Source organism: Microtus oregoni, unplaced genomic scaffold (assembly GCF_018167655.1).
Source record: "Microtus oregoni isolate MIOR12 unplaced genomic scaffold, Mior012 000060F_ref0000265, whole genome shotgun sequence".
NCBI classification, from domain to species: domain Eukaryota; kingdom Metazoa; phylum Chordata; class Mammalia; order Rodentia; family Cricetidae; genus Microtus; species Microtus oregoni.
The window spans coordinates 591,610-615,423 of NW_024543870.1; the positions used below are offsets into that span (position 1 = coordinate 591,610).

At 44.4% G+C, this 23,814-nt stretch overlaps 1 protein-coding gene across 2 annotated transcripts in view; it reads left to right on the forward strand.

Moving 5' to 3' along the window:
- LOC121439272 (rap guanine nucleotide exchange factor 4) overlaps positions 1 to 23,814 on the forward strand; it is a 261,927-nt gene that overhangs the window by 203,642 nt on the left and 34,471 nt on the right. For both annotated transcript variants that reach the window (XM_041639726.1, XM_041639727.1), the window contains 6 exons: positions 263 to 323; positions 2,247 to 2,323; positions 2,663 to 2,809; positions 4,636 to 4,751; positions 9,916 to 10,004; positions 12,622 to 12,700. In XM_041639726.1, the coding sequence (XP_041495660.1) occupies positions 263 to 323; positions 2,247 to 2,323; positions 2,663 to 2,809; positions 4,636 to 4,751; positions 9,916 to 10,004; positions 12,622 to 12,700 (569 nt within the window). The remainder of the gene's footprint in view (positions 1 to 262; positions 324 to 2,246; positions 2,324 to 2,662; positions 2,810 to 4,635; positions 4,752 to 9,915; positions 10,005 to 12,621; positions 12,701 to 23,814) is intronic.

Consider the following 23,814-nt stretch of genomic DNA (forward strand, 5'->3'; position numbering starts at 1 on the left):
TGGCACCCCACGAGATCAATAAATGCCACCCAGGGGAATTTGTTATAAGAGTTTCTATTGTTTTAGTACAGACCTTGAGATCCCAGCAGCAAAGATCCCAGTCTAGTGAAAGTAGTTCTGGATGACAGGAGTTTGTATAATCAAGGTGAGAGAGACAGCTTGAGGTGAGCCTGGCTGGGGACAACAGCTGACGGGCACCCACACAAAACACAAGAGCCCTCTCCTTTACCTCCCCGTCCCACAGCCCTTCTTTCCCTTCTAGGTGAAGCGGGAGTTAGCAGGGGTTCTCATCTTCGAGTCTCACGCCAAAGGAGGAACTGTGCGTAAGTGTGAGCCCTAATGAAGCGCTGTGCCTGGCCACGCCGTGTGCTATTCCAGGTCAATGCGGTACTCTCCCTGTTGGTCCCATCCTGGAAGGATGGCACGGGGCACTCGCCCTTCTCTGGACCTGTGGCTATTCCAGCTGCATCCATTAATCTGAAGTTTGGTGGTTTCCCAGCACCATCTGTGTACCACTTGCCTGTCTGGTCCTCCTGGCTGTCTACCCACTGGTTCAACAGTGTCCAAAATGGGTGGGATGAAGTCTCTGCTCTCCTCACAGGGCTGTGGGTGGTAGCTTCCTTGGTGACTTCATTTCAAGCTGTGGATTTGGAAGAACTAATTTGGGACTGGGGGATCATTCAGTTAGCAGAACCTAGCACATGTGAAACAGTCCTTTGGTCCCTATCCCCAGCCCTGCATAAACCCCAGGGGATCAGGGGATGGAATTGGAAGGGTGGCTCATGCCTATAATCCCAGCACTTGGAAGATGGAAGTAGGAGAGTTTGAAGTTCACAGTTATCCCTGGCTATATAGCAAGTTTGAAACCAGCCTGGGCTACATAAAAGCCAGTCACAAAGAGTTTAAATTAACTTTTTAAAGAACTAGCTTGGCTTATGAAATTTCCTGTTACAGTTAAAGTCTTGTGTTTCATGGGCTTCTTCACTTTGCACCATGGGCTCCAAGCCCAGGAGAATTTCTTGGCCTCAGATACTTCCAGCGTGTCAATCACGTGGGGCATCTCTCTAAGATCTAAGCTGTCATCCAGCCCTGTGCTCATTCCTGGAGGCAAGAAACTCTGGTACCAATAGAGACAAGCGGTGTTCCCGAAGCTGGTCTTTCGGCTAGTCCTACAAAATCCTCCCACAGCTGGGGTTAAGGCCAGGAAATGCCCCCTTGTCTAATCGGTGGCAGAATCAGGAGGTGAATCAGCAGGCGAAGGTTCTCCGGGGTTCTGTGCCAAAGAGAAAATGACAGTTAGGTATAAACGGACACTTCCTAAACCCGGTGACACAGAACACTTTGCTAGTCGACATCAATGAGACAAACTTCCAGGAAAGTGTTGCTCTTTGGTAGCTACATCACAATCGCTAAAATTAAATAGGAAATGTGAATTATAGACGCAAAATGCGTTTTGAAAAATCGTATCTTAAAATATGTTATTTTGGTCATTAGGAGTCTTGTTTCCAACTCTGTCGCCTCCGTCAGCAAGAGACTGATTTCTCTGCCTTTCCAGAATCACGTTCCCATTTTTTTTTAATTTTTGTCTCTTAATTCTTTTTCATCTAATTCAATTTTTGCTTGTCTTTTAATTCTTTCGTTCAGATCCACGCATTGTTTCCACTGTATTATAAAATATTTATGTTTTGGATGAAAACACAGACTATTGAAATATTTCCTTTTTTATCAAACACTCCATCTCTACAGAAGTATACATGCCCCTTCCTTCAGTCTGCCCTTCTCTCCTCCCCCCGGGGGTTCCTACTTTGAATATCTTAGTTATCATCTAACCAATTGAAAGCATATGTGGAGGTATATATTTATCAACATGCGACAGCACCGATTTGCATGTTTTCAAACTTTGCATTACTGGTCAGGTCACTTTTAAAACCTATTTTCTACGACACAATGCTTTATGAGTTGTGGGGGAAACATGCATTCCATTAAGAAATGGCTGGTTGGTAAATTGATACCCAGTAAACACCTGCCTTTCAGGGCAGAGCAAATCGTACCGTCTCTTGTCCTTTCATGTTCCACAGAAAGACAATGATATTCCACCTGAATTAGTTAGGATTTGCCAGTAAATTTTTTTTTGTATTTTATGTATGCGTAATTCTGGGGACTTAAAAGTGATGATTTGATAAGCTGTAATTTATATTGATGTGCTTCTATTCTTGTCATAAGTCTCTTTATCTTTTTGTGTCTAGTGTTTAACCAGGGGGAAGAAGGTACCTCCTGGTACATTATTCTAAAAGGATCGGTGAATGTAGTCATTTATGGCAAGGTATATATCTATATATATCGTCTTCCTTTTTGAAACTTAATTGTGTTCCATTTGCCAGTGTGTCTCTAAGTAGTAACAAACGTTGCTGCAATCGAACTTACCATGGTATTGTTACTACCTGTAGAAAAGACATAATTTCATCTTTGATCATAAATTTTCTCAATTATTGCACTCAGCCATTCATTGACTGTATTTACTCCGTGAAAGAAAAATTGAGCCATTTTAATTGAATTATATAATACTAGATGCAGCCCATTTATATACACGGTGTTTGGGGGGATTGGGGGTGAGGAAGGAGGGTGTCTGACCCGTTTTATCTGAATGTCCTGCTCTCCCCAGGGTGTGGTCTGCACCCTGCATGAGGGAGATGACTTTGGCAAGTTAGCTCTTGTGAACGATGCCCCACGAGCGGCCTCCATTGTTCTCCGAGAAGATAACTGTCACTTCCTAAGAGTCGACAAGGAAGATTTCAACCGGATTTTGAGGGTGAGTTGAGAGCCCACCCTTGGCAGAAGGATCTCCTGTTTTCCCCCTTCTTGAAGAAGAAAGGGTTTGAGTGGCTTGTTCACCCCACAGGACTGCGGCAAAGGGATGCTTGAACCAAGGGCCTTAGCTGTGACACGGGCCTGCTCCGTGTGCTGGTGTACAGTCTGGAGACCAGCAGCAGACGCCTAATATTTTTCTGTATCAAATACTTCTACATTTGCCTATACTGATCCATATGAATGGACAATAATAGCAGTTGCCTTAGCAAAATATAAAGTCTAATAAGAAGCTTCTCACTGGTCTTGATTTCATCCTTTTTTATGCCCTTTTCTACCCTACTGTCCAGCAGAGTGGCGGCTTCCCTTGGCCCCATGTCTTCTTATGGTCCATGTCCTAACTCTTCCCAATTCTGAGCCATTCTCATATCTATCTCATATCTCGATTTACTGAGTGCTTGTCAATGGAAATTAATGCCTAGTCTAGTGATCCAATGAAGTATATTCATCTGCGCAGTGGTGGTGGCACACACCTTTAATCTTACCAGCCCTCAGGTGGTAGAGGTAGACAGCTCTCTGTGAGTTTGAGGTCAGCCTGGTCTACAAAACAAGTTCCAGGACAGTCAGTGCGACACAGAGAAACCCTGTCTTGAAAACCAAAACAAACAAAACAACAAACGATAATAATGATGATGATAATGAATAATGAACTAATAATAATAAAATTTATACCTTTGGATAATATAGGGAATCATAGGAATCTGGTCCTTATCTAGTGTCATTTAAAATGGAGGCAAAATATTATTATTGACAGGCTAGCCTCAAAATCTCTTCCATGAGGCTGTGAGTTTAATAAATAAATATTAAGAAAAACTAGTAAAATTTTCAGAGTGACTATTTTAAAGTATATTAATGTTTAGGTGAACTTGACTAACTCTGGCGTTTATACACATGAGGTTACACTCTGCCAAAAAAATTATTTGAGAGAGTCATATTTGGAGCGTTTTTATCCCTGACATCATTTATAAAGCCATGCAAAACAACTGAGAAGGGCTTGGATCGCATTTCAGTTTGATTTTGAAAGAACTGTTGCTTGAGCTTCAGAAGATGGCTCAGTCTGTAAAGGGCTTGCTGCACAAGCCAGAGGCCTTGAGTTCAGATCCCCAGAACTCACCTAGAGAGCCAACCACAGTAGCGTGCATCTGTAGCCCTGGAGCTGGGAAATAGACAGGCGGACCCCTGGGGCTCGCTGGCCAGCCAGTCTAGTTGAGTCAGAGAGCTCCAGGTTCGGTGAGCAACTCTGTCTCAAAGAATAGGTGGAGAGCGGCTGAGGTGTAGACCTCTGGTTTCTGCGTGTACAACTGCACAGGTGGAGTGCACACAAAGGAACATGGATGCACACACATCCCACATGTGTCAAAATCAAAACAAAGCAGTTGCTTATGTAGATAGACGAGCCACTCCTAAGGATCACAGGAAAGGACTTTGCTGAAGCTCGGTGCTGTTTGCCACATATTTCTAGGAAGAACAAATGCCTCTGGTTCTCAGTTAGCCTGCTCCGTGCCCTCCCCAGAGATTTCCCACCACCACACCAGGCCCCTCCGGAGATTTTCTGAGACTAGGGTAAAAAAGCAGTTTTTCAGACCATATGCTTCAAACCTCATCTGGTCCTCCCTCTGACCATTCCAGCCCTTGACTTTGAAAATGGCTTAATTTGTAGACGCGACAATTAACATCACAAGCGCCAAATGAGTTTCTGAAGCTTTGGAAATTTCTGTCATTGTCTGAATGAACGGCAGCATCTGTATGTGGTATAATTTGTGTTTGCAGGACGTTGAGGCGAATACAGTCAGACTTAAAGAACATGACCAAGATGTCTTGGTGCTGGAGAAGGTCCCAGCGGGGAGCAGAGCTTCTAATCAAGGAAACTCACAGCCTCAGCAAAAGTATGTTTGCATCCAACACTGTAATTGCCAGACTATGATTAACCTTTCACATGGTATCATGTCTACAATAGCGTGCTCTCCCTTTTTGTGGAAGATGGCAGTGTATGGCTTTTTTTTCTCTCTATTGACTAATCACACATCTTGTGGCATATAATGTATCCATTTCTGGCACTGCATTGAGCTTGGTGCTGTGTAGAGCAATGCCAGAGAGAATATTGTCCTTCCCCGAAGCCTCTCCCTCCACACTGTTCAGCCATAATAGCTTCAGAAAGAAGACCCTACGAGAACAATGCAAGGAGGCATTGCCAGGCAGCTCAGGGCGCAGGCCCCACCCAGGGATGAGAATCTGTGCTATCTGAATATCCGAGGGAGGTTTCTCTAAAAGCACTTTCACCTGGTTATCAGAGCGACTAAGTATCACGGATGAAGCTCTGAGGCTGAATAGAAACCATGTGCTATCTCACGGGCTTCCCGGGTCCTCGTTCTCGCCAGCACCAAGTAGGAATTTCACTTCGCAATTTCTTGGGCTTCTTGTTTAGCGCGAGTCATTCCCAGACCAGCTGGATTCAGCGTCAGCTCTTGCTGTAGCTCCCTACCTCAGACTGTGTCATGAAATGTACCCACAATGGAGCGCCGAGACAGGAGACTTAGAAATGCGCCTGTAGGAAATCAGGGCTTCTGGGTTTTTAAGTGGGGATTAATTTTCAATCTGTATGTAAGAAAAGCAAATGAATGTTTATTTGCTCAAGAAACATCACCAAATAATATGTTGAAAGAGCGTTTTCCTTTGTTGCCAAGGAAAGTGGGGCTCCCTTTATCAGAGCGCTCACCAAAACTGATGAGTTTCTATTGTTTCGACTAAAAGCCTATGACTCAGATGTTTTCATCTGGATAAGTCAACACACTTGAGAAGGCGGGAAGAAACGTATTATTAAATAAGCACAATATGTTTTGCAAATTTTGTCGAATCCTCACAACAACCCCCTCTGAAAGGGACGGAGGCATTTCAGCTCTCGTTGGCAAGTGGTTTGCTCGAGGACTCAGAACGCATATGACTCCTTATAGCAGTGGTCCTCGGCCTTCCTAACGCTGCGACCCTTGAATACAGGCCCTCATGTCGCGGTGACCCGCCCCCCCCCCCCCAGCCATAAAGCTGTCTTCACTGCTATTTCGTAACTGTGATTTTGTTACTTTTATGAATCAAGATATAAGTATCTGAGCTGTAGGGCGTCTGATATGTGACCACTGTAAAATGGTCGTTCGACCCCAAAGGGACCCACAGGAGGCCAAGAACTCTGCCTTAAAGGGAAGTGCAGCCTGACCAGCTTTCTGCTCCTCTCACTTTCTAGCTTACAGTAGCAAAACAGAGTGGTAGGGTCCTTGGCTCCACTGGTCCCCAAATACTCAGAGAGTCATCTGAACATGCCCGCGTGTTTCCCCCTACAGTTGTTCTTTAAAAACAATCCAGAATGGCAGCTCTTTATATCACATTATCTCTTCAGTGAATATATGGTGCTATCAGCAACCTAGAGCAAATCAAAGTAAGTGGGAAGGTGCATGCATGCTCTTCCGTACGAGGGACCGGGACAGCTGCATGTTTTGATATCAGTGTGCATGCAGTACCAAGTGCAACAGAGAGAGTGGTAACTAGGTAAATGGTGAATCTTCAGCACTCTGTGGTAAATGCTGCAAATTTAAAGGGGGTGCCCTTAGAAAGAACTGCGTCAGAATCTGTTCTCTCGCTTACCAATCTCTAAACATCCCTTCCAGATTTCTCTATTGCTTATTAATTATCTTTGCCTCTATCTGTTCTTTTTGTGCCGGGTGTAGAACCAGGGTCTCATAAGTGCTAGATAAGAACTCTCCCACTGTGCTATGGTCCCAGCTCTTTTATCTCTGTTATTATCCACTTTTGATAGTTATCTTTGTAGCCTACTGAGGAAGATGACAACAACAATTTTTGTGTGTGTGTGTGTGAGGGTTTATGCTACTTCCAAGATTTTTATTTACAGCTAGATGATTTGTAGATGCCTGCTTCTTTAATACTGTCTCAGGGAAATTGTGCTATCTGGAAAATTCTCTTTAACTTTAAAACATTTGATCAAAAAGTGCCCTTGAGGCCTCTGTTTACCTCTTGCCTATACAAAGGAGGAATCAAAAGCCTGTGTTTATTATAAGTCTTCTATTGAGGGTGCCTTCCAATTTATAATTTCAGTGGAATGAAAAGCTGAACTAAAGGTTATATCAAAGAAGACACCATGTGTCTTACATTTATTTTAGTATCATATCAATTTTTCATTTGCGTCCTGTCATCCAGTCCAAATTTCTTATATAATTCAAAAATAATGCACCCTGCATTTTTGTAGCAAGCCATTTATGAAACGTCACTCACTGAGTACCAAACAATACACCACACAGTCAGCTCCCCAAAGAATGGAAAGCTAGTCTCTCAAGGGGTCACGTTCCAAGACCGACCAGAGCTAAAAGGACAGTCCCTGTAAGTAAAATTTATGACTTCGATAACATGCCAACAACCATGTCTGCAGAGACATACAGTTTTGAACTCGGAGAACATCGCCTTCTTGGTAGCAATGACGTTATTTTTCTGATTTACCTTCTTCCCCCTGAGAAATACAGCTTAGCTGATGTCTACCCGTTAAGCTTCCAAAACTGCCTGACTCCGCCCAAACCACTAGATATTGAGAGTGGCATCAATGTGGATATCAAGTTAGTGGCAGTGATGACAGATTCACTGTGACATGCCCTTTGGTGGCATGGCTTGGGTGCTGGGTTGTGAGACTGTAATAAGACAAGCCCTTGAGATGACTGTCCTTTTCCGGGACTTGCCTTTTTCTTTAGACTGGTTTCCCTTGCGATGCTCTCAGCTTGGTCACAGGAAGATCCACTTTCTTGTTCCTCCTCCCCCAGCACCTTGCTTTGTTTGTTCTAAATGCAGACTTGGGATTAGGAAAAGATTTTCCTCTCACAAGTTTAGGACACCATGCTGGCTGATCTAAGGTAGCCGACTGGGGTGTGCTTTTGACTGAAAGGAGGCAGGTTCCTTACCAGAACCTGACAGGAGCTGCACTCTATGGTCTCAAGCACTAACGACCCCACATAACAAGGACTTGAGCAGCGGGCACCTGCCTCTTTGTGGTGGGACGTAAAGCCAGAATCTGGTGTTTTAGGTCAAACTGGGGCCATCTAGAAGTTCCACGCCTTCTTTTTCTCTTCAGTCCCCGTCCAAACTCCTGAGTTCTGTGGAGCTAGAGGCTAGGTAAAGAAACCACAGAGCTGTACCACTAGAGGGAGTCAGTTACCAAAGAAAGATCCAGTGGGGTGTGACTGGCCAGGCAGGCAGAGCCTAAAGAAGACACTTGCTCTCTATTGAGGTGGCAGCCTGTGTGGTTTGCCAGCGGGTCGTTAGTCTGTGTGAGCAGGCAGAGCACGCTGCCTAAGGGAAGTCCAAACAAGGAGAACCGTTATGTAAACACAAACTGCTTCAGAATTAAAGTTCTGACAAAGGACGCATTACCAGCGGATCTGGCTCCCCAAACAACAAGTGACGTGACTGGACCCACTCGGTGTTCAGTTAAAGAATGCGTTGACCTCTTCTTTAAATACAAATTGCTTTCCAAACAGAACAGGGAAGTCCCATCAAAGAGCAAGACTCTTTGTGATGTGGGGAATTTCCTGCTTGGAGTGAGCTCCTGGTGGCCAGGCCTCTCTCCACCAGAGCGTCTTGCTGGATAGAAACGAGCAAACAGTCACACACAATCACATTCTCTAAGGCTTGCCAGTTTCCCCACCGGCAGAGCAGAGGTAGTATTAACTAGCATGAATAAACAGGGGTACCTATTCCAGACCCCACCTAGTTGTCGGGGCATAGTAAACACCAGGCAGGTGTAGCTGCCCTGTCCACTGCCACTGCCCCTCCATTTCCTGGCTAACATGGTCATGTCGTCCTCCCCTGGCAGCTCGTCTGTGAATCATATTCATATGTCTGAGCTGTGGCTCCGTAGCAGAGCGCTTGCCTGGTACACACGAGGCCCTGAGTTCTGTTTCCGGGGCTGTTTTACTCGCTCTGTTTCGTATGCACAGGGTCACATTCTCTCGTGTCTCTTCCATCCCTTGGGCAGGAGGTAAGACCCTAGTGATGTTGCAGATGCTCTTGTCTTCTCCCCACACCTTCTCCCCAGTCTCAAATGGGCAGGAAAAGCGTATTGGTAAAGAAGCAAAGGAAGCAGGGTTCCCCTGAGCTCCATTCTGTCTCTGCTTTCCAAACACAAGAGAATGTTCTTTACATTGTGATATTCCTTTTCTGTCACTGAGCCAAGCAGGATGGCCAGGTCTGAGTTCTGACTGACACCTGCATCATCTTCATGTCCTCTGCCCCCCTACAGCTATCACTTGCTGGTCGCCCCTGTCTCCACTCTGACTTTAACCCCCATCCAATTTTCAAAGTAAACCTTCTCTCATTGATTGGAGAGTGCCCCAAATAGATCCCCTGAAGTAATGACTAATGCAGCCCCCTAAAGTAATTCAAATTTGACATTGAATAAGTTACATGTAGTTTCCTATTTCTGATTCATTTCCCATGCCTGACGCTCTCTGGGTTTGTTTGCTCATTGGCACTTGGGGACTTTGTTTTGCTTTGTTTACTATTAGCTGAGTTCCAAGGCACACAGCAGCGTGCAGCTGGTAAAGACGGAACATTCTAGAAACCGATAAGGAAATCCAGTGTGACACTGACATCTTCTAGGAGTGACCCATGTCTGGATAACCCAGTCCACCATCATTTTTCCCCAGCAGCTCCCCTCCCTGCCCGGCCCTGTCCTGCTCCAGGGGTTATAGACTACTTTTCATTCTCTCTTGGAATAAGGCTGGCATTCCTCAGCTCCAGCTGTGGGGGCTGCTCTCTGAGATGGTCCTCTAGTTCCATGTGGGGGGAGAAAGAACATTTTGTGTAACCGCTTCTGTTGACTGTCTTTCCCCTGCCTTCTTGTGTTCTTGGGCAGTGCACACAATCTCCCTCACCACGGAGAACATACTAGTCATGAGTAGTCATATGGTATCTCAGTTTTCAAAACTATACGTCAGTAATTTGTTTCTCGCCGTGAATGCTCACTGGTGTAAAATTAATGCCCTTTGATTTCTTGTCCAGGTACACTGTGATGTCAGGAACGCCTGAAAAAATTTTAGAGCATTTTTTAGAAACAATACGCCTCGAGCCGTCTTTGAATGAAGCAACAGGTACGCGCCCACGAGAGTTTTGTATGTCCAGTAAGTCCACGTGTGGAATTGTGAGGAAGAAAACCCCAATTCTCTGTCAGTGTGTGCTGCCGAGGCAGTCTTAGAGGGGTGTCAGGTGCATTCCTTCTCTAAGAGCATCCCTGGGTGGTGCCGAGCTCACCTATCCCTAGCTGTGATGCGGTTTTGTTCAAGCTCATTAGGCGTAGACTTTTGTAGACATCTGTTAAAATGCCATTCAGTTCCACCCACACCCTGAAAGTGTCCGTTAGTTTGTCATAGAACATTTGAAGCTGCCCACCCCAAGGATAACCCGTTCTCTCTGTGGTGGTCTTATTCCAGAGTGTAACTAAGTGCCAGCTGTGTTGGTTTACTGCTGGTTGCTCTAATGCTCGGGAAAATGGCCTCCGATTGCCCTGCAGTTCTGGATTCAAGATGGCGGTGGTAGTAGGCTGATTTCATTATGGGGGCTTGGAGGGCTCTGACGAGTCTGTTCCATGCCTCTCAGTAGCTTTTGGTGTCCCTTGGCAATCTTTGGTATTTCTCTACATGTGGATGTACCACCCCAGTGTCACACTGGCCAGTGAGTCCTCACATGGTCTTCCTCTGTGCGTATCTGTCTCCATGGCCAGTGTCCCGTTTAATATAATACTTCATTCACTGCAGTTTCCCTGATGTTTTTTATAAGTAATCCCCATTACTGCTGCAGACACGAAAAATAATTCCAGGTCAGGTCCATGAATTGTGGATAGAGTGGGAAGGAACTTGTGGATCCACAGTGTAGGGAGTACATGGAGCCTGGATGCACTAAGGACATGAACACGGCTGGCTGTGGCAGTACATCCTCCTGAGGTACCAGACCATCAGTGTGCCTTCCTACTTAAGATCTGTGAGCGTCCGAGCCTTTGACTTCTGTGACCAGCATCAGTCAGCAAATCACTGGGACAGTCTTTTCTAGGGTATGGCTATTTGAAATAAATTTTCAAGAGTTGTTGTCCATGAATAGAGAGAAAGACCACATTGAAACGTGAGACCGGCTGTGGTGGCGTATGCCTTTAATTCCAGCACTTGTGGGGCAGAACTCTGTGAGTTCTAAGCCAGCCTGATTCTCCCTAGTGAGTTCCAGGACAACCTGGGCTATGTAGAGAGACCCTATCACAAACAAAATAAAGTGAGGGGGAGAAGGGGAGTGCTGGGAGATTGGTCATGATGTGACCAGCTCCTCAGCCTTCAGGAACCAGTGGCCAATCTCTGCCTTGGCGAATCAGAAAGTCCTGCAGGGCTGGGAATATAGCTCATTGCTAGAGCCTTTGCCAAGTGTGTTCAGGGGTGTGGGTTTGATCCCGGGCACCACAAGAACAAATAAGCAAATAAAGAGAATTTAAACGACTGTGGAGCACAGACCTTCTGGGTGTCACGAAAGGCAAGCATTCCCCAAAGCCAGAGCAGAAGTGTCCTTCTGTAACTAAGGTCAAGACAGCTTCTCTCAGGCCCCCTCGCAGACTGAGCGTAAGGAGCCAGCGTAGAATGCTCAGTGACACCAGGGAATGGCAGCTTGACTTTACAACATACTACACTGATTACGCATACAGTGATTAAATCTTAGCCATAGATTCGGGCTCTGCGGTATACTATAGCTAAAGACATTGGATTGGAAATCTAACTTAAAATTTCACATTTCCCCCATTTCCTACTCAGAAAGTTCCACAAGTCTTGATGGGTAAAGTCCACCGCCCCCACCCATTCCATTTCCTTTTTTTTTCCTTTTAATTAAAAAAAGCACCTTGGGTTCTGAGTTTCGATAAAGTTCCTTCCGGGGCTTTTAGGTTTGTCTGAAACACTCGTTCCCTTCGAGAAGGCCTGCAAAATGTCATCCTTGCACTAAAGAAGCACCACGCGTGCTGGCTCTGCGGTAAATAGAACTCAGTCCTGAGACAAGCCTTCCTTCTCTCACCTTTCCCTTCTTACCCGGCACAGAGCAGGTCGCTGCTCTCATCCATGGGCTGGCTTTTGCCATTTCCGGCACAGCTCACAGGCCTTATCGTGTCTGTTTTGGCTGAGTCCCTCGGCCCCCCAGTTCTGTGCTTTTACTCTCTCCATTTCCCCAAGGTTCTAGCCTACTCTCACCTGTCCTGCTCCTTCTGGAGGGAAGTAAAAACAAAGATAAAAGAAGAGAGATATTGCAACAAAGTGGGTATAAAATAGACAAATGGCTGTTTGTTAATGCAGTCTCGAGCTCCTGTCCCGTACAATAACATACAAATATGTTCAACATGCAAATAACATATATAGATATAGATATTTAGGCATGTAGATTGGTGTGATAGCTCATGGTAGAGTTGCTTAGTGTTTGTAAGGTCCCAGCACAGAAAAAAAAAAAAAATTAATTGTGGCTAAAGCGACCAAAGCTGCTCACACAAGGCTAACTTTTTTTGTAGATATTTTTTCGCTGTCCTAAGAAATTGAATTTTGATCTCAAGCTTTGTTTGTATCATTAATTTCAGAATAAGGCATTCCCACACAGACACGCATACCTGAATAACCCTTAAGAACAGGTGTATCCTCTTGCTGCCTAGAGATGACCACAAGAACGTAATCTCCTCTCTTTTCACCTTTCCAGACTCGGTTTTAAACGACTTTGTTATGATGCACTGTGTTTTTATGCCAAATACCCAGCTTTGCCCTGCCCTGGTGGCCCAATATCCTTTTGCTGTGGTGAGTGTCTACTCTCAGAAACCCCCACACGTACCCAGCCGTTGCCTCGTTCCATCTGCCGAAGGTAAGTCGTGGCTTAGGTGGTGCTCTACTTTTTACTCATATTAGACTCTAAGATGCCAGCATTTTCCCGGGTTAGAAGGGCATCTGCCTGTTGTTGTCTATGGTTTTACTAGGTGTATGAAGTACCAGCCAGTTTACCTCAGTGTCTCGATCCGCTTCTCCATTGCACTAACAAAATTCCCAACACCGGGCTGTTTATAAAGAACAAAGTTGGTATAGCTCACAGTTCTGGAAGATGGAAGTTGTGGGGACCAGAGAGCTGCATCTGTCAAGACTTTGCCCTGTGGCATTAAATGACAAAAGCAGAATTGTGGGCAGGCATGTGCAAGAGAGACAAAACACAAAGTGTGGCTTCCTCACTCAGAACAGCTAGTCCTCTCAGTGACTCCTCAGTCCCAGAGAGTGAGACATCACTCCGCTCCCTGAGGTGTTAGCCCTGCCCTCAGAGAGAGACATTAATCCATCCAGAGGACAGCACCTCCATGACTAATTGTCCCTTAAAGATCTCATTACTGCTTAAAACCTTAAATGTCATTCAGTCTTCAACCGGATGTCAGAAAAGATGAACCCAACATAAACCGTGCACTCAGGAAGGCAAGGCTGACATTTCTTCTGAGATTGATTCCCCACCCCCATTACATAACATTGTCTTAAAACAAAGACACAGGACTAAGGGCAATCCGCTAGATAGATCAAAGACTCCATTTAGCTTATGGCAACTTTTCAAAGATGGTGTGAGCCAACCAGTTGGTGAGCTTGGCATTGTAGGCATCCAAAACGCTAAACCGAAGAAAAGAAGTGAATTTTGTGGGTGGAGTTTCCCTCGATTTTGGAAGAGACGTGAAAGTTTATTTTCCAATTCTGCGTTATTTCTAAAGTCACAAAAAAGCTTTGACCCCCAAACATTTTGCCCTTCTTGAGCAATTAAATATACTCAAAGAGATTGTCACTTTATTTCTTTTTTGAGCAAGCCAATCAATGATGCCATGTTTTCCTTTCTCAGAATTCTAATTGTCCTACCTCATTCTCATTTCCTTGCTCACCCGTAATTCTCTGAAGTCAACAGAATGTGGGGATGGGAGATTTGAGTTGAATGCATTACTCGGAGGGAGCTGCGAGAGTGAGATTTGGGTGTTTATTTGCCTGGAAACTATATTTCCAAGTAATGACAGCTTAATGAGTCTTACCTATATTATGTATTCTTTCGGGCTCATCTTCAGTTTTGTAAAGTAAAATTAACATATTCAGGGTCTCTTCATGCTCTCTCCTCTCTATACGTGATGATCATTATGAGACCTTTGAGATTTGCTAGAAGGAAAATAAAAACCGCTACTGAGCACGCCTTATTTTTTTCTCAGTGGTTAGCATGCCAGTAAGCCTAAAGCAAGAGAAACCAAAAGAATGTGAGAGTTCAGGTGGGCCAAGCCCTGGCTTTCTAACTTAAAGCTTCCACACGAAGCTTGTGCCTGTCTCTTCATTTCTTAGCTTCTCCCTTTAAGAGGGACTCAGAGCGTTCATGATGCAGGCTTGTTTTGAAAAGAGCAGTTCCAGAGGGAAGGCTCATGCCATGCCCAGGCAGAGAGGGGTGGGGGTGATGGTGCTGGCAAGGAGAAGAAGAAAGAAAGTAAACAACACAGTCATAGGGGACCTTTCTCAGCAGACTAGGGAAAGTTAGGCTATGGAAAGGGCTGTAACTAACACTACCTGGCACCTCCTGACTTCCTCCTTCCCACCGGGCTCTATGAAGACTTAAATTCTCTTCACCATTCTAGTTTGGATCAGCTCCGAGTTTCAGACACTCTTCTAAGAGCTTTGGACTATATTCCATCACCTTATCTGTACAAGATTCTGTTGAGTTAGCCTTTACATTCCTTTGCAAATGTGGACCTTAGAGCCCCCCTCAAAACATGGAGTAGTATCCCCAACTCTCCTCTGGAATTTATCATTTGGTTTCTTTATAATTGATTTCTTTAAAAGCTTACTTAAATTTTTAGTGATTCTATAACCTTTAATTGCAGTTTAAGAACATTTCTTGCCAGAGAGTGATGATGCACGCCTTTAATTCCAGCACTCGGCAGGCAGAGGCAGGTGGGTCTCTGTGAGTTCAAGGACAATTTGGTCTACAGAGTGAGTTCCAGGATAGCTAGTAACTAGAGCTGTTACACAAACCCTGTCTCAAAAAAAAAAGGACATTTCTTGACTATACATTGCATTTTATACAGGTTTATCTTTGCTTCAGCTGGGTAAAACAAAAGGGCCTTGTTTAAATCAAAGAAAATGTCTTGTAGAACTTCTACCTGTATTAAACATTCTTGGGGTTCTTTAAAAGATTCTTCTTTAAAAGGGCGAGGAAGAGGAAGAAGAGGCCTTTTTGGTTCTAATAGTTTCTAGAATGTGAAGACCATTAAGGGATCCCATTTGGATATTTCCCTAGAGAACCCAGGGATATTCCAACAAACTAATAAAGAGTTTTCCTTGCAAGTGGAGAGGATTGAAAGTGAGGCTCTGGGCCATGATATAGTCTAGTCACCACGGTTCAATCTAATGTTAGTTCAGTGGCTACTAAGTTAAACTGGGATTGCGAAACTGAATTTGATTTGATTAACTGTCCTTGTCTTAAGTTTACATTGCGGCATGAGGTTAGTGGCTACCACATTAGGCTGCAAAAGCTTCGGCCTTACGTTTGAGGGCAGGAGATTCTAATGAGGACTGTTCTGTGATGGCTGGAGATGATGTCCCAGGAAGGCATGAATAAGAAAAGGGGAGGGGCTCTGTTCTCCAGGGCATATATGATTAAGGGTATGTATATTACAGTTTTTAGTCCTCCTTTCCTCTCAAGGAGATGACGTGGACAGGGCCCGTAGGTGAGCTACTTTTCTGGTTACAAGCAACACAAACCAACTGTGACCAACTTAAGGAAGAAAGGAACCCATCCGAAGGTAATGGGGTAACTTGGCAACAGAGATATTCCAATGATCCTTAGGAAGGGGCTTGAGCAAGCAGGAACATAAGGCCTTACTGGTGGGACAGATCCACCCCAAACCTTCTGTGCCTTTGCCTCTTTCCCACATCCTTGGGAATGAGGGTCTACTTGGCATTGCGATCCGTAGGCATCTGGGCAAGGGGAGGTGAAAGACTTTCTGTATAGGCTTATAGAGGAAGCCTGACAAGAGAGAATGAATGGAGAAATGGCTGATGATCAGGCAAAGCAACAGCAACATGTATGTGTATATGCATGTATGCATTATGTATGTATGTGGTGTGTGTGCATGTTTGCTGCACCCCAGAAGCAGCAGGGATGTTGAATAGGCACTCAGGTAAGTCAGTTGACTCCCTCGTTCCTAGCACAGGCACAGAGATGGGAAATTACTTAAGCACATTTTGTAACTTGGTGGGTTTGGTAAAGTACAGAGTGTTTTCAGAGCGCTTGACATCCCTGACTTTTCACAGCAGCTCTGCAAAGAAGTACTCAGTATTTTTTCCCTGTTCTTTTTCCAAATCAATAAACGAGGATAATGAAAAATTATGATTTGCTCTGAGAAAGGTAATTACCAGCACAGAAAAGATTCAAGCCCGAGCCACTGACACGTATTTCTGTCCTTAATCCACATTGTGTGTCTCTTCCAGCTTTGCTTTTAACATGGAAAAAAAGGTGGTAGAACTCAGCTTAACATTAATATATGAGCCCTTTTATGTGCTAATGAGAGAGACTCTATTCATTAGATACACTTTGGACATGATTTGACCTGATGAATACAAGTGCTTTATAATGAGTCTTAAAATCATATTTGTTCACTTCTATACTTTTCATCGCCAGCTTTTAAAATCTTTTGAAAAATCTGCATTTAAAATTCAATTCAATTTTCCTTTAGTTTAAAAAGAAAATTAAAGCTGCCCGTATATAAAACCTTATCATTTCCCAGATGGAACTATGACTAACATTTCGGTGTGTATTCTAGTCATCCTTTTAATACATGTAGATAAATACTTTTAAGGAAATTCTCATTCTGTCTCCCACTCCTGTGTGTGTGTGTGCACGCGCGCGTGTGTGTGTGTGTGCGTGTGTGTTCACACACACAAGGGCATACATGTACATGTATGTATGTGAAGGCCAGAAGTTAGCCTTGGGTGCTGTTCCTCAGGACCCATCCATGCTGGTTTTTGAGTCAGGGTCTCTCACTAGGGCACCGGGCTAGGTCATTAGGCTAGGCTGGTCCGTGAGCCCTAGGGATCCACCTGCCCATACCTTCCAGCTCTGAGCTTACAAGTACACATCACCATGCTTGGCTTCTTTAGGCAGGTGCTAGGTGTCAACTTGACATCCTCACGCTTATACAACAAGGCTTTCGTCAGCTTGACCATCTCCCCAGCCTGATATATAGTTGTAAATAAAAGAATGGGACCGTGTTATCATTTCATATACTTTTTCACTACAAGGTTTTATGAATATCTTTCCAGGCCATGGAATATCTTTCTGGTAATAAACGGTTGTTGCCATTTTCACAACACTGTTCCCACGAAGCTTTCCGGTTGCCATGGAAAGAGCAAGAGAAAACTCCACCTGACATCTTTCTACTGTTAAGAGTTTTATGAAAAAAACATGCCAAGATTTGGGGAAAATGGGGGAAGGAAAGGGGAGAGATGGAATGTTTTGTTTACAGTGTTTGGGGGTTCTTTTTTTTTTTTTTAACCAATTTGCTCTCCTGGTGTCTTCATTTTCTGCTTTGAGATTTTGAGATTAAACTCTACCATAGCCCTCAGCCCAGTGGATGACCGCTAGGAGTTAACTCTATTTGAAATTTGATGACTACCGCCCGATATTGAGTGTTCTCATATTGTTTGCTTTTCTAATATCCATTTCTCAAACACGAGGCCAAAAGAAAGGATGTATTACTTATCTCCTTTGACACAGAAGAGTGATTGAGGCCGGGAGGACCAAGGAAAACACGACTGCCAGGAAGGGCATGTCACAGGGACATAGCTGTTGGCAGTCAGTGTTCTGGTTGACTCACCTGTACGTAAGCCACCACTGGAGACCAGGCTGGCAGGCTTAGTGTTAGCTGCCCTTGCAGACAATCTCGAGGCCCCCATGTAGACTGGGCCAGTGAACATTCAGAGAAAGGCTTCTTGGGTTTCTGGCCAAAAACAATGGAAATATGTAAGACAGAACAGGAAGCCTCTAAGCCCAGTTTCTAGGACTAACCATCTGGGGATGGTAAGGAAAGTGAAGAACTCAAGGATAAACCTGAGAAGAGTCTGCAGTCACAAAGGTGGGGGCTGTGATGGCATCGTCAGCATTTGGACCAGTCTGGAACTTACCCTGCCAATAGTTTTTGTTTTTTTTTTTATGTCAGTGAATACCAGTCTTTGTTATTTAGAATGAATTCTGACTGAAGCTAAAAGGATCCTAAGTGATAAATGGGCTATATTTAAATGTATAGAATTTTAAATACAGCAGTAATTTTAGTTCAATATTTTCTATTAGCATACTAATTTTCTTTGGCTGAGTATCAGGACAAATTTTATGCTTTTGATATGAAAGTAATTTATTTAGTTTCCCAAATTAAAAAGGCAAAATGGAATATAGATGTGCTACTAAGTTCTAGCTAAAACTGTCTTTTTATGTATCTTGTTCCTATATAGAAACAAACATAACAGGGTCTCGTTCTGAGAAGACAGTGTCCCCATCAGTCATGGCTCTGTGTACCTGATCAGGAAATGTTGTCTTTATGAATTGGCTGGGCCTCTCAACGGGACTGCGTATCAAAGCTTGTTTCTGTCGCAGACAGAAGATTAATAAAGCAGTTAAGTTCATAGTCTTTAGATGAAGTGAGCTTTCGGGGACATTCTTTAGATTTATTTTTAAGACTTATTATTTTTAATTATGTGCATTTGTATGTCTGCATATGGGTATGTGCAAGCGAGTGTGGGTACCCATGGAGGTCAAAGGCATTGGATACCCCTGGAGCTGGGGTTCCAGGCTGTTGTGAACTGCCCAGTGTGGGTGCTGGGAACTGAACTTGAGTTCTCTGGAACAGCAGATGTGTTCTTAAGTTCTCAGCCCTCTCCCCAGACCCTCTTTAGATTTCTAAAAGGAAAAATTGCCAACTTCAATTTCCTGGAAGCTGAATACATTATAACCCCTATTTAATTCTGGGAAAGTCTGTCTGTCTATCGCCCTCAGAACACTTCCCCTCGGCAGTCATGCAGCTTGAGGATTTCTTCCTGGAAAGGAAATGTTGATTTGCTGCTATGAACGTGATGCCTTGATTTGAAGGAAACAACCGTCTTGGAAGATAAGCAGCAAAGTTCCTCAAAGACATTTTCTCAGCTCATATCAGCATTGTGGGGTGTGGCCTCTTCAACCTGCTTCTTCCGGTAGGAGAGCTGAGATTAGGCAGTATACAAAGGTGCTCCCAATTTCACCCAGTGTTAACAGAAAGTGTGAACCCTAGTCAGTGCAGACCCTGCCTTTGAAACTTGAAAGGCGAATCCTAAGAGGCAGGGGCTTCTAAAGGCAGAAATTCTGAAAATCAACGAAGGAGAACCAGTCTAAGCAAGAAAATGAGAGATGTGTAAAGATAGTGACAGCACCGTAGATGCTTCTGGAAGCCTGGAGTTAGCAGTTGCACATAAACACAGGAGCAATGTGTGTTGGTCTGAACAGGGTCACTGATTAGAGTCGGTCCAAAGGTAGGGCAGCGAGAAGTACCATGGCTAAGGTCTGCTTAACACTCCATCTGCTGCAGAAGTAGGCCTGACGTCTTACGTTAGCCCATTCCACCCTTGGCTTTGAAGCTAACCGAAGAGCATCTATGCAGACAGCTCACGTGTGAACCTGGCCATCCCATTCTAGAGCCTGAGCATCCATCTGAGAAAAGGACAGTGGCCAGAGTGTTGAACTGCTCCCCAGGGCATACAGGCAGCAAAGAGGTCCCAGGTCAGAGAGGGAAGAGCAAGTGTTCTGAAGCCAGAAGGTCATGTGGAAGGTCCGCAGCTTCCCAACCACATGGGCAATTATGTGTAACCCCGAGGTGACCCTCGGTATAATAGGAGGAATTATCCCTGCCCTCCCCACTCTCCGGCGTGCCATGAAGATCAAATGGGGCTCTGTGTGTGAACGCACATTATAAACCTTGGCATCCCATTAAATACCGCCATGACGAGCGTGCCATCGTGAGAGGAGTTTGGCACCGGGCAAGGCCGGCTAAAGCTTTGCCTCCTCGGGGGGCAGGTGACCCCCAAAGTTTGTTTTCAGGTTGCAAGCAGAGATCTTGTATGCAAAGCAGGGTTTTCGAAAACAACAACATTGAGGAGTATCAGTCTGAATGTTGATAAGTGTTTTATAAATAGCTGCATAATTAGCATGTACTTACTGCAAAAAGTATACATAATATTTTATTCCCCGTTGTAGGCTGTAATGAATCTGCTGTCTCCACATCCTAGGAGGTTTTCACTTACTTTCCCTGTGATAATTTTAATACATGGCACCATTATTAGCTGAATTAAGAATAAGTAAATGAGCAGTTAAAAAAAATACAGAAAAATTACAGGTGCCTGTGGTGAGTAAGATAATAACTAGGTAAAAATATATGAAATAATTACAGTGTTTGAACGGCAGAGCCGGCGTGAGGAAAATGACTCAATGGAACATCAAGCCTGCTGTCGGGAAGAGTAAAAAGAGTGCGGCCTGCCTTCCGGCCTGCACCTCTTCCGTTCTCAACCCTGAGCACACACCCGGTCTGTCCGCAGCCCTAGGACCCAGTGCCGAACCAGCTGGTCCTCTCCCATGGAGACAGCCGCCCTGAGGGCTTACTTGTCATCTTGTAGATTCGGCAACTGATACTGAAAGTTCCCGTTTAAGAGATGGGCCAGATGTTTTGACATCTGCGTGGACTTCCTGTACCTGGTAGCATTGAAATCACTGGGAACTGATTTAGAAACAGCTCTGTGAGCTGTGTTTGACATCTTCGCAGAGAAAGATTTCAGGTCATTTGGATAAAAGTCTGGAGAAGCTGTGATATTTTTGAAGTAATTTTTTTGGGGAAAGTACATTCTGTGTTGGTATTTCCAAATGGTGTATTGACTTAAGATAGTTACCCAACCAGCATTTTGAGTCTCTTTTGGGCCTAGTCCCCAAATAGTAAATGTGGAGATCCACTGTGACTTTAAAACCTGGACCTGGCTCTTAAGGGTTCCGACTCGGTGCTCCTGCCTGCAGCGCACTCCCCTTTAGAGAGAAGGCTGGGGCCGGAACTGGAAGAGCTGGTAGATGTGACAGGGTTGGCTTAGTCATGGCGACGCTGACAGCAATGAACACAGTGCAGATGTTAGTTCAGACATTAGCAGCTCCTGCCTCCCTGACTCAGTTTACCCAAGCAAGCAGTAGCACTTGTACTTTTATTTTTTGTATGGTCTGGGCATGCTTTGAGAATTCGGGTACATTTCTCTCCATCTCCAGTGAATTTTCCTGATTCCCAACAGACTTAAATCTACTACATAGCACATGTTTGCTAAGGAAGTGAGTATCACATGAAATATTACATGGGGGAAGACTATTGTAGGGATGTGATAATTTGAGCCCCAGTCCTAAGAGTTTCATTGTTAAAATCTGGGAAATCGCTTAATCTTGCTCTGTCTCTTGATAGTTGAAGGAATTGCTATCAAAAGGCTATGGAAACTATAATACCTGCCCCATCTGAAGCCAGCTGCGTATAAGTGACAAGTTTGGCCATTTAAACAATATATTTTCTTCCAGACCATCAACCCTTCTCAAATTTGGGGTAGATTTTTGTGGGAATGAACAGAAACCACTAGCTTATTACCTATGAAGTCTTCTCTGCGTCCCTTAGGGAACAGATTCCAGGCCCTGGGGAGATGGCTCAATTACCAAAATGACTACTGTGAACACAGGAGGATGGAGTTCAGGTCCCCAGAACCCATGTAAAGCCAGGTGTGACTTGTAACCTAGCAATAGCGATAGGGTAGGAGATAGGCAGCTCTCCCATCCCGTACAGCAGCTCCGTAGTTGCTTCCATTTTCCTTTGTATGGGGTCGCCGTCTTCGAGTGGTTCGAAATCATACAGCATGTATAATGAAATCTTTTTAAAGAGTCTGATCAGACAGGACATAGTGTGACATTCTCTTAAAGTTGAAACGACGCGTTCAAGAATATATGCACACTTCAACAGTGTAGGGCTTTAAGAAAGATGTTTTCCATAGGCGATATCACTTAGTCCTAGCGAAGTGGAGAGAGAGAGGCCTGGGTTGAGGGGAAGAGTGAAGTGGGAACAGCCTGAAGTCACGATAGCTGGCGTAGAGAGAGCTCGGAGTAAGCCCAGCATAGCAGGGGCTTTAAAACACACTCTATTGGATTTCATAAGTTTACTACCTCATACTTACCAGACCCCACACTTAGCCATTCTTACTTTATCTTACTGACTCCAAAGATGAAATTTTAAAATGGAACTCTGCAAAGCCTGGCCTAAGCCGAGTTTTTTCCTACCTCCTGAGTTGAGATTCATTTTGCTGTTGCCCTAGAACACGAGACACTGGGGCAGCTACAAGGAAAAGAGCTGTATTAGCTCCCAGTTCTGGAGGCTGGAAGTTCCAGGGGGCCACATCTGCTCAGTGTCTGCCAAAGGCATCATCCCGCTCTAAGCAGAAGGGCAAATGGCAGAATTGTAAAGAGGGAGCCAAGAAAGGAGTTCACATGCCTCACAATGGTTCACTCTAGAAAGAACCAATCCATTCCTGAGAAGTCATACAGTCTTTCCACAAAGACATTAACGTCCCTAAAAGACATCACCTTGTGGTGTTGTTGCGTTAGAGAATTGAAACCTAGACTTGAATCTTAGTGGGAGCATACCATATCAAAACTAGCACCACACGACACACGGGTTACTGTTAAAATTAAGCAAAAGAGACCGTGTTATGCTTTATTGGTTTGTGGTCTCTCATTCTCTTTGGATCAGCCTCACGCAGGTGTCATTAAATATATCTGAAGAGAAGCTGGAAGTTGTCTCATCTCACCTCGTCCCGCAGGTGAACAAACGGAAGTCTAGTTCCCAGTGACTCACTCCAAATCAAAGCAATTGACAGTGGGAACAGAAGGGCACAAGTCCAGATTCTCAGCCTCTGCTGAGCCAACCAGTATCTGAGTTTCGTCAGTCACTCCCAACAGTGCTGACGCCTGCCGTATACGATGGCCACACGACTTTATAACCAGCGCTGTAATTCTTAAGAAAGAAAATCTAAGTTATGCATTTTTATGTATATGTGTGTGTATACATATATTCAAGAGACCAAAGGGTTAATCAGAAAAGAAATAATTTTCACATAAAGTGATCTGTCTTCCCTCTTTTTATTGTAAGCTCAGAGAGAATTGTAGCAATACAGCTTGAGCAATTTTCTTTTTTATGAATCTCGTGCTCAATTTATGAAAGCCATTTTGCAACCCATTTACATGCAGTAAACCTTTGCTTTAAGGTCCTGTCATTCCCCTTGATCATGATTATTTATGGTTCTCTCCGAAAGGCCCTTTCTGGTTCAGCTCCGGGCCGCAGTCCTGCCACAAGGCAGTTTTCTAAGCTGCCTTTTAAGCCTTGGCCATCAGCTAGGATGGGGGCGGTCTCGTGGCTTGCGACAAGGCTGAGGAATGTGCTTCGATGGGAACAACTGTATCTGGAGTTGGGAGTCTTGGACTCGAAACCAGCGGTGCCCTGTCGCTAGGTCATCATAGCCCTTTCGTGTTGCTCTGCTCACTCTCAGAAAGGAAACAACGGTTCCTACACAGGTGGGAAAGAGAGCTCCGCCAGGGTCCTTCCGGTGTAGTTTATGGCATAAACTATAAATTCTAGTTGTTTTAGGAACTAGGTGATGACGATATGCGCTACTATAAATCACTCAAAAAGGAAAAGTCTGTCTAAAATACTTGTATCATCCTCACACGAGAGTCAATGACATCGTGGCCCTTTACATGTGGTGGGCACTCAACAAAGTGTTGAGTCCTATTGGTGAATAAGTCAAACTTTGA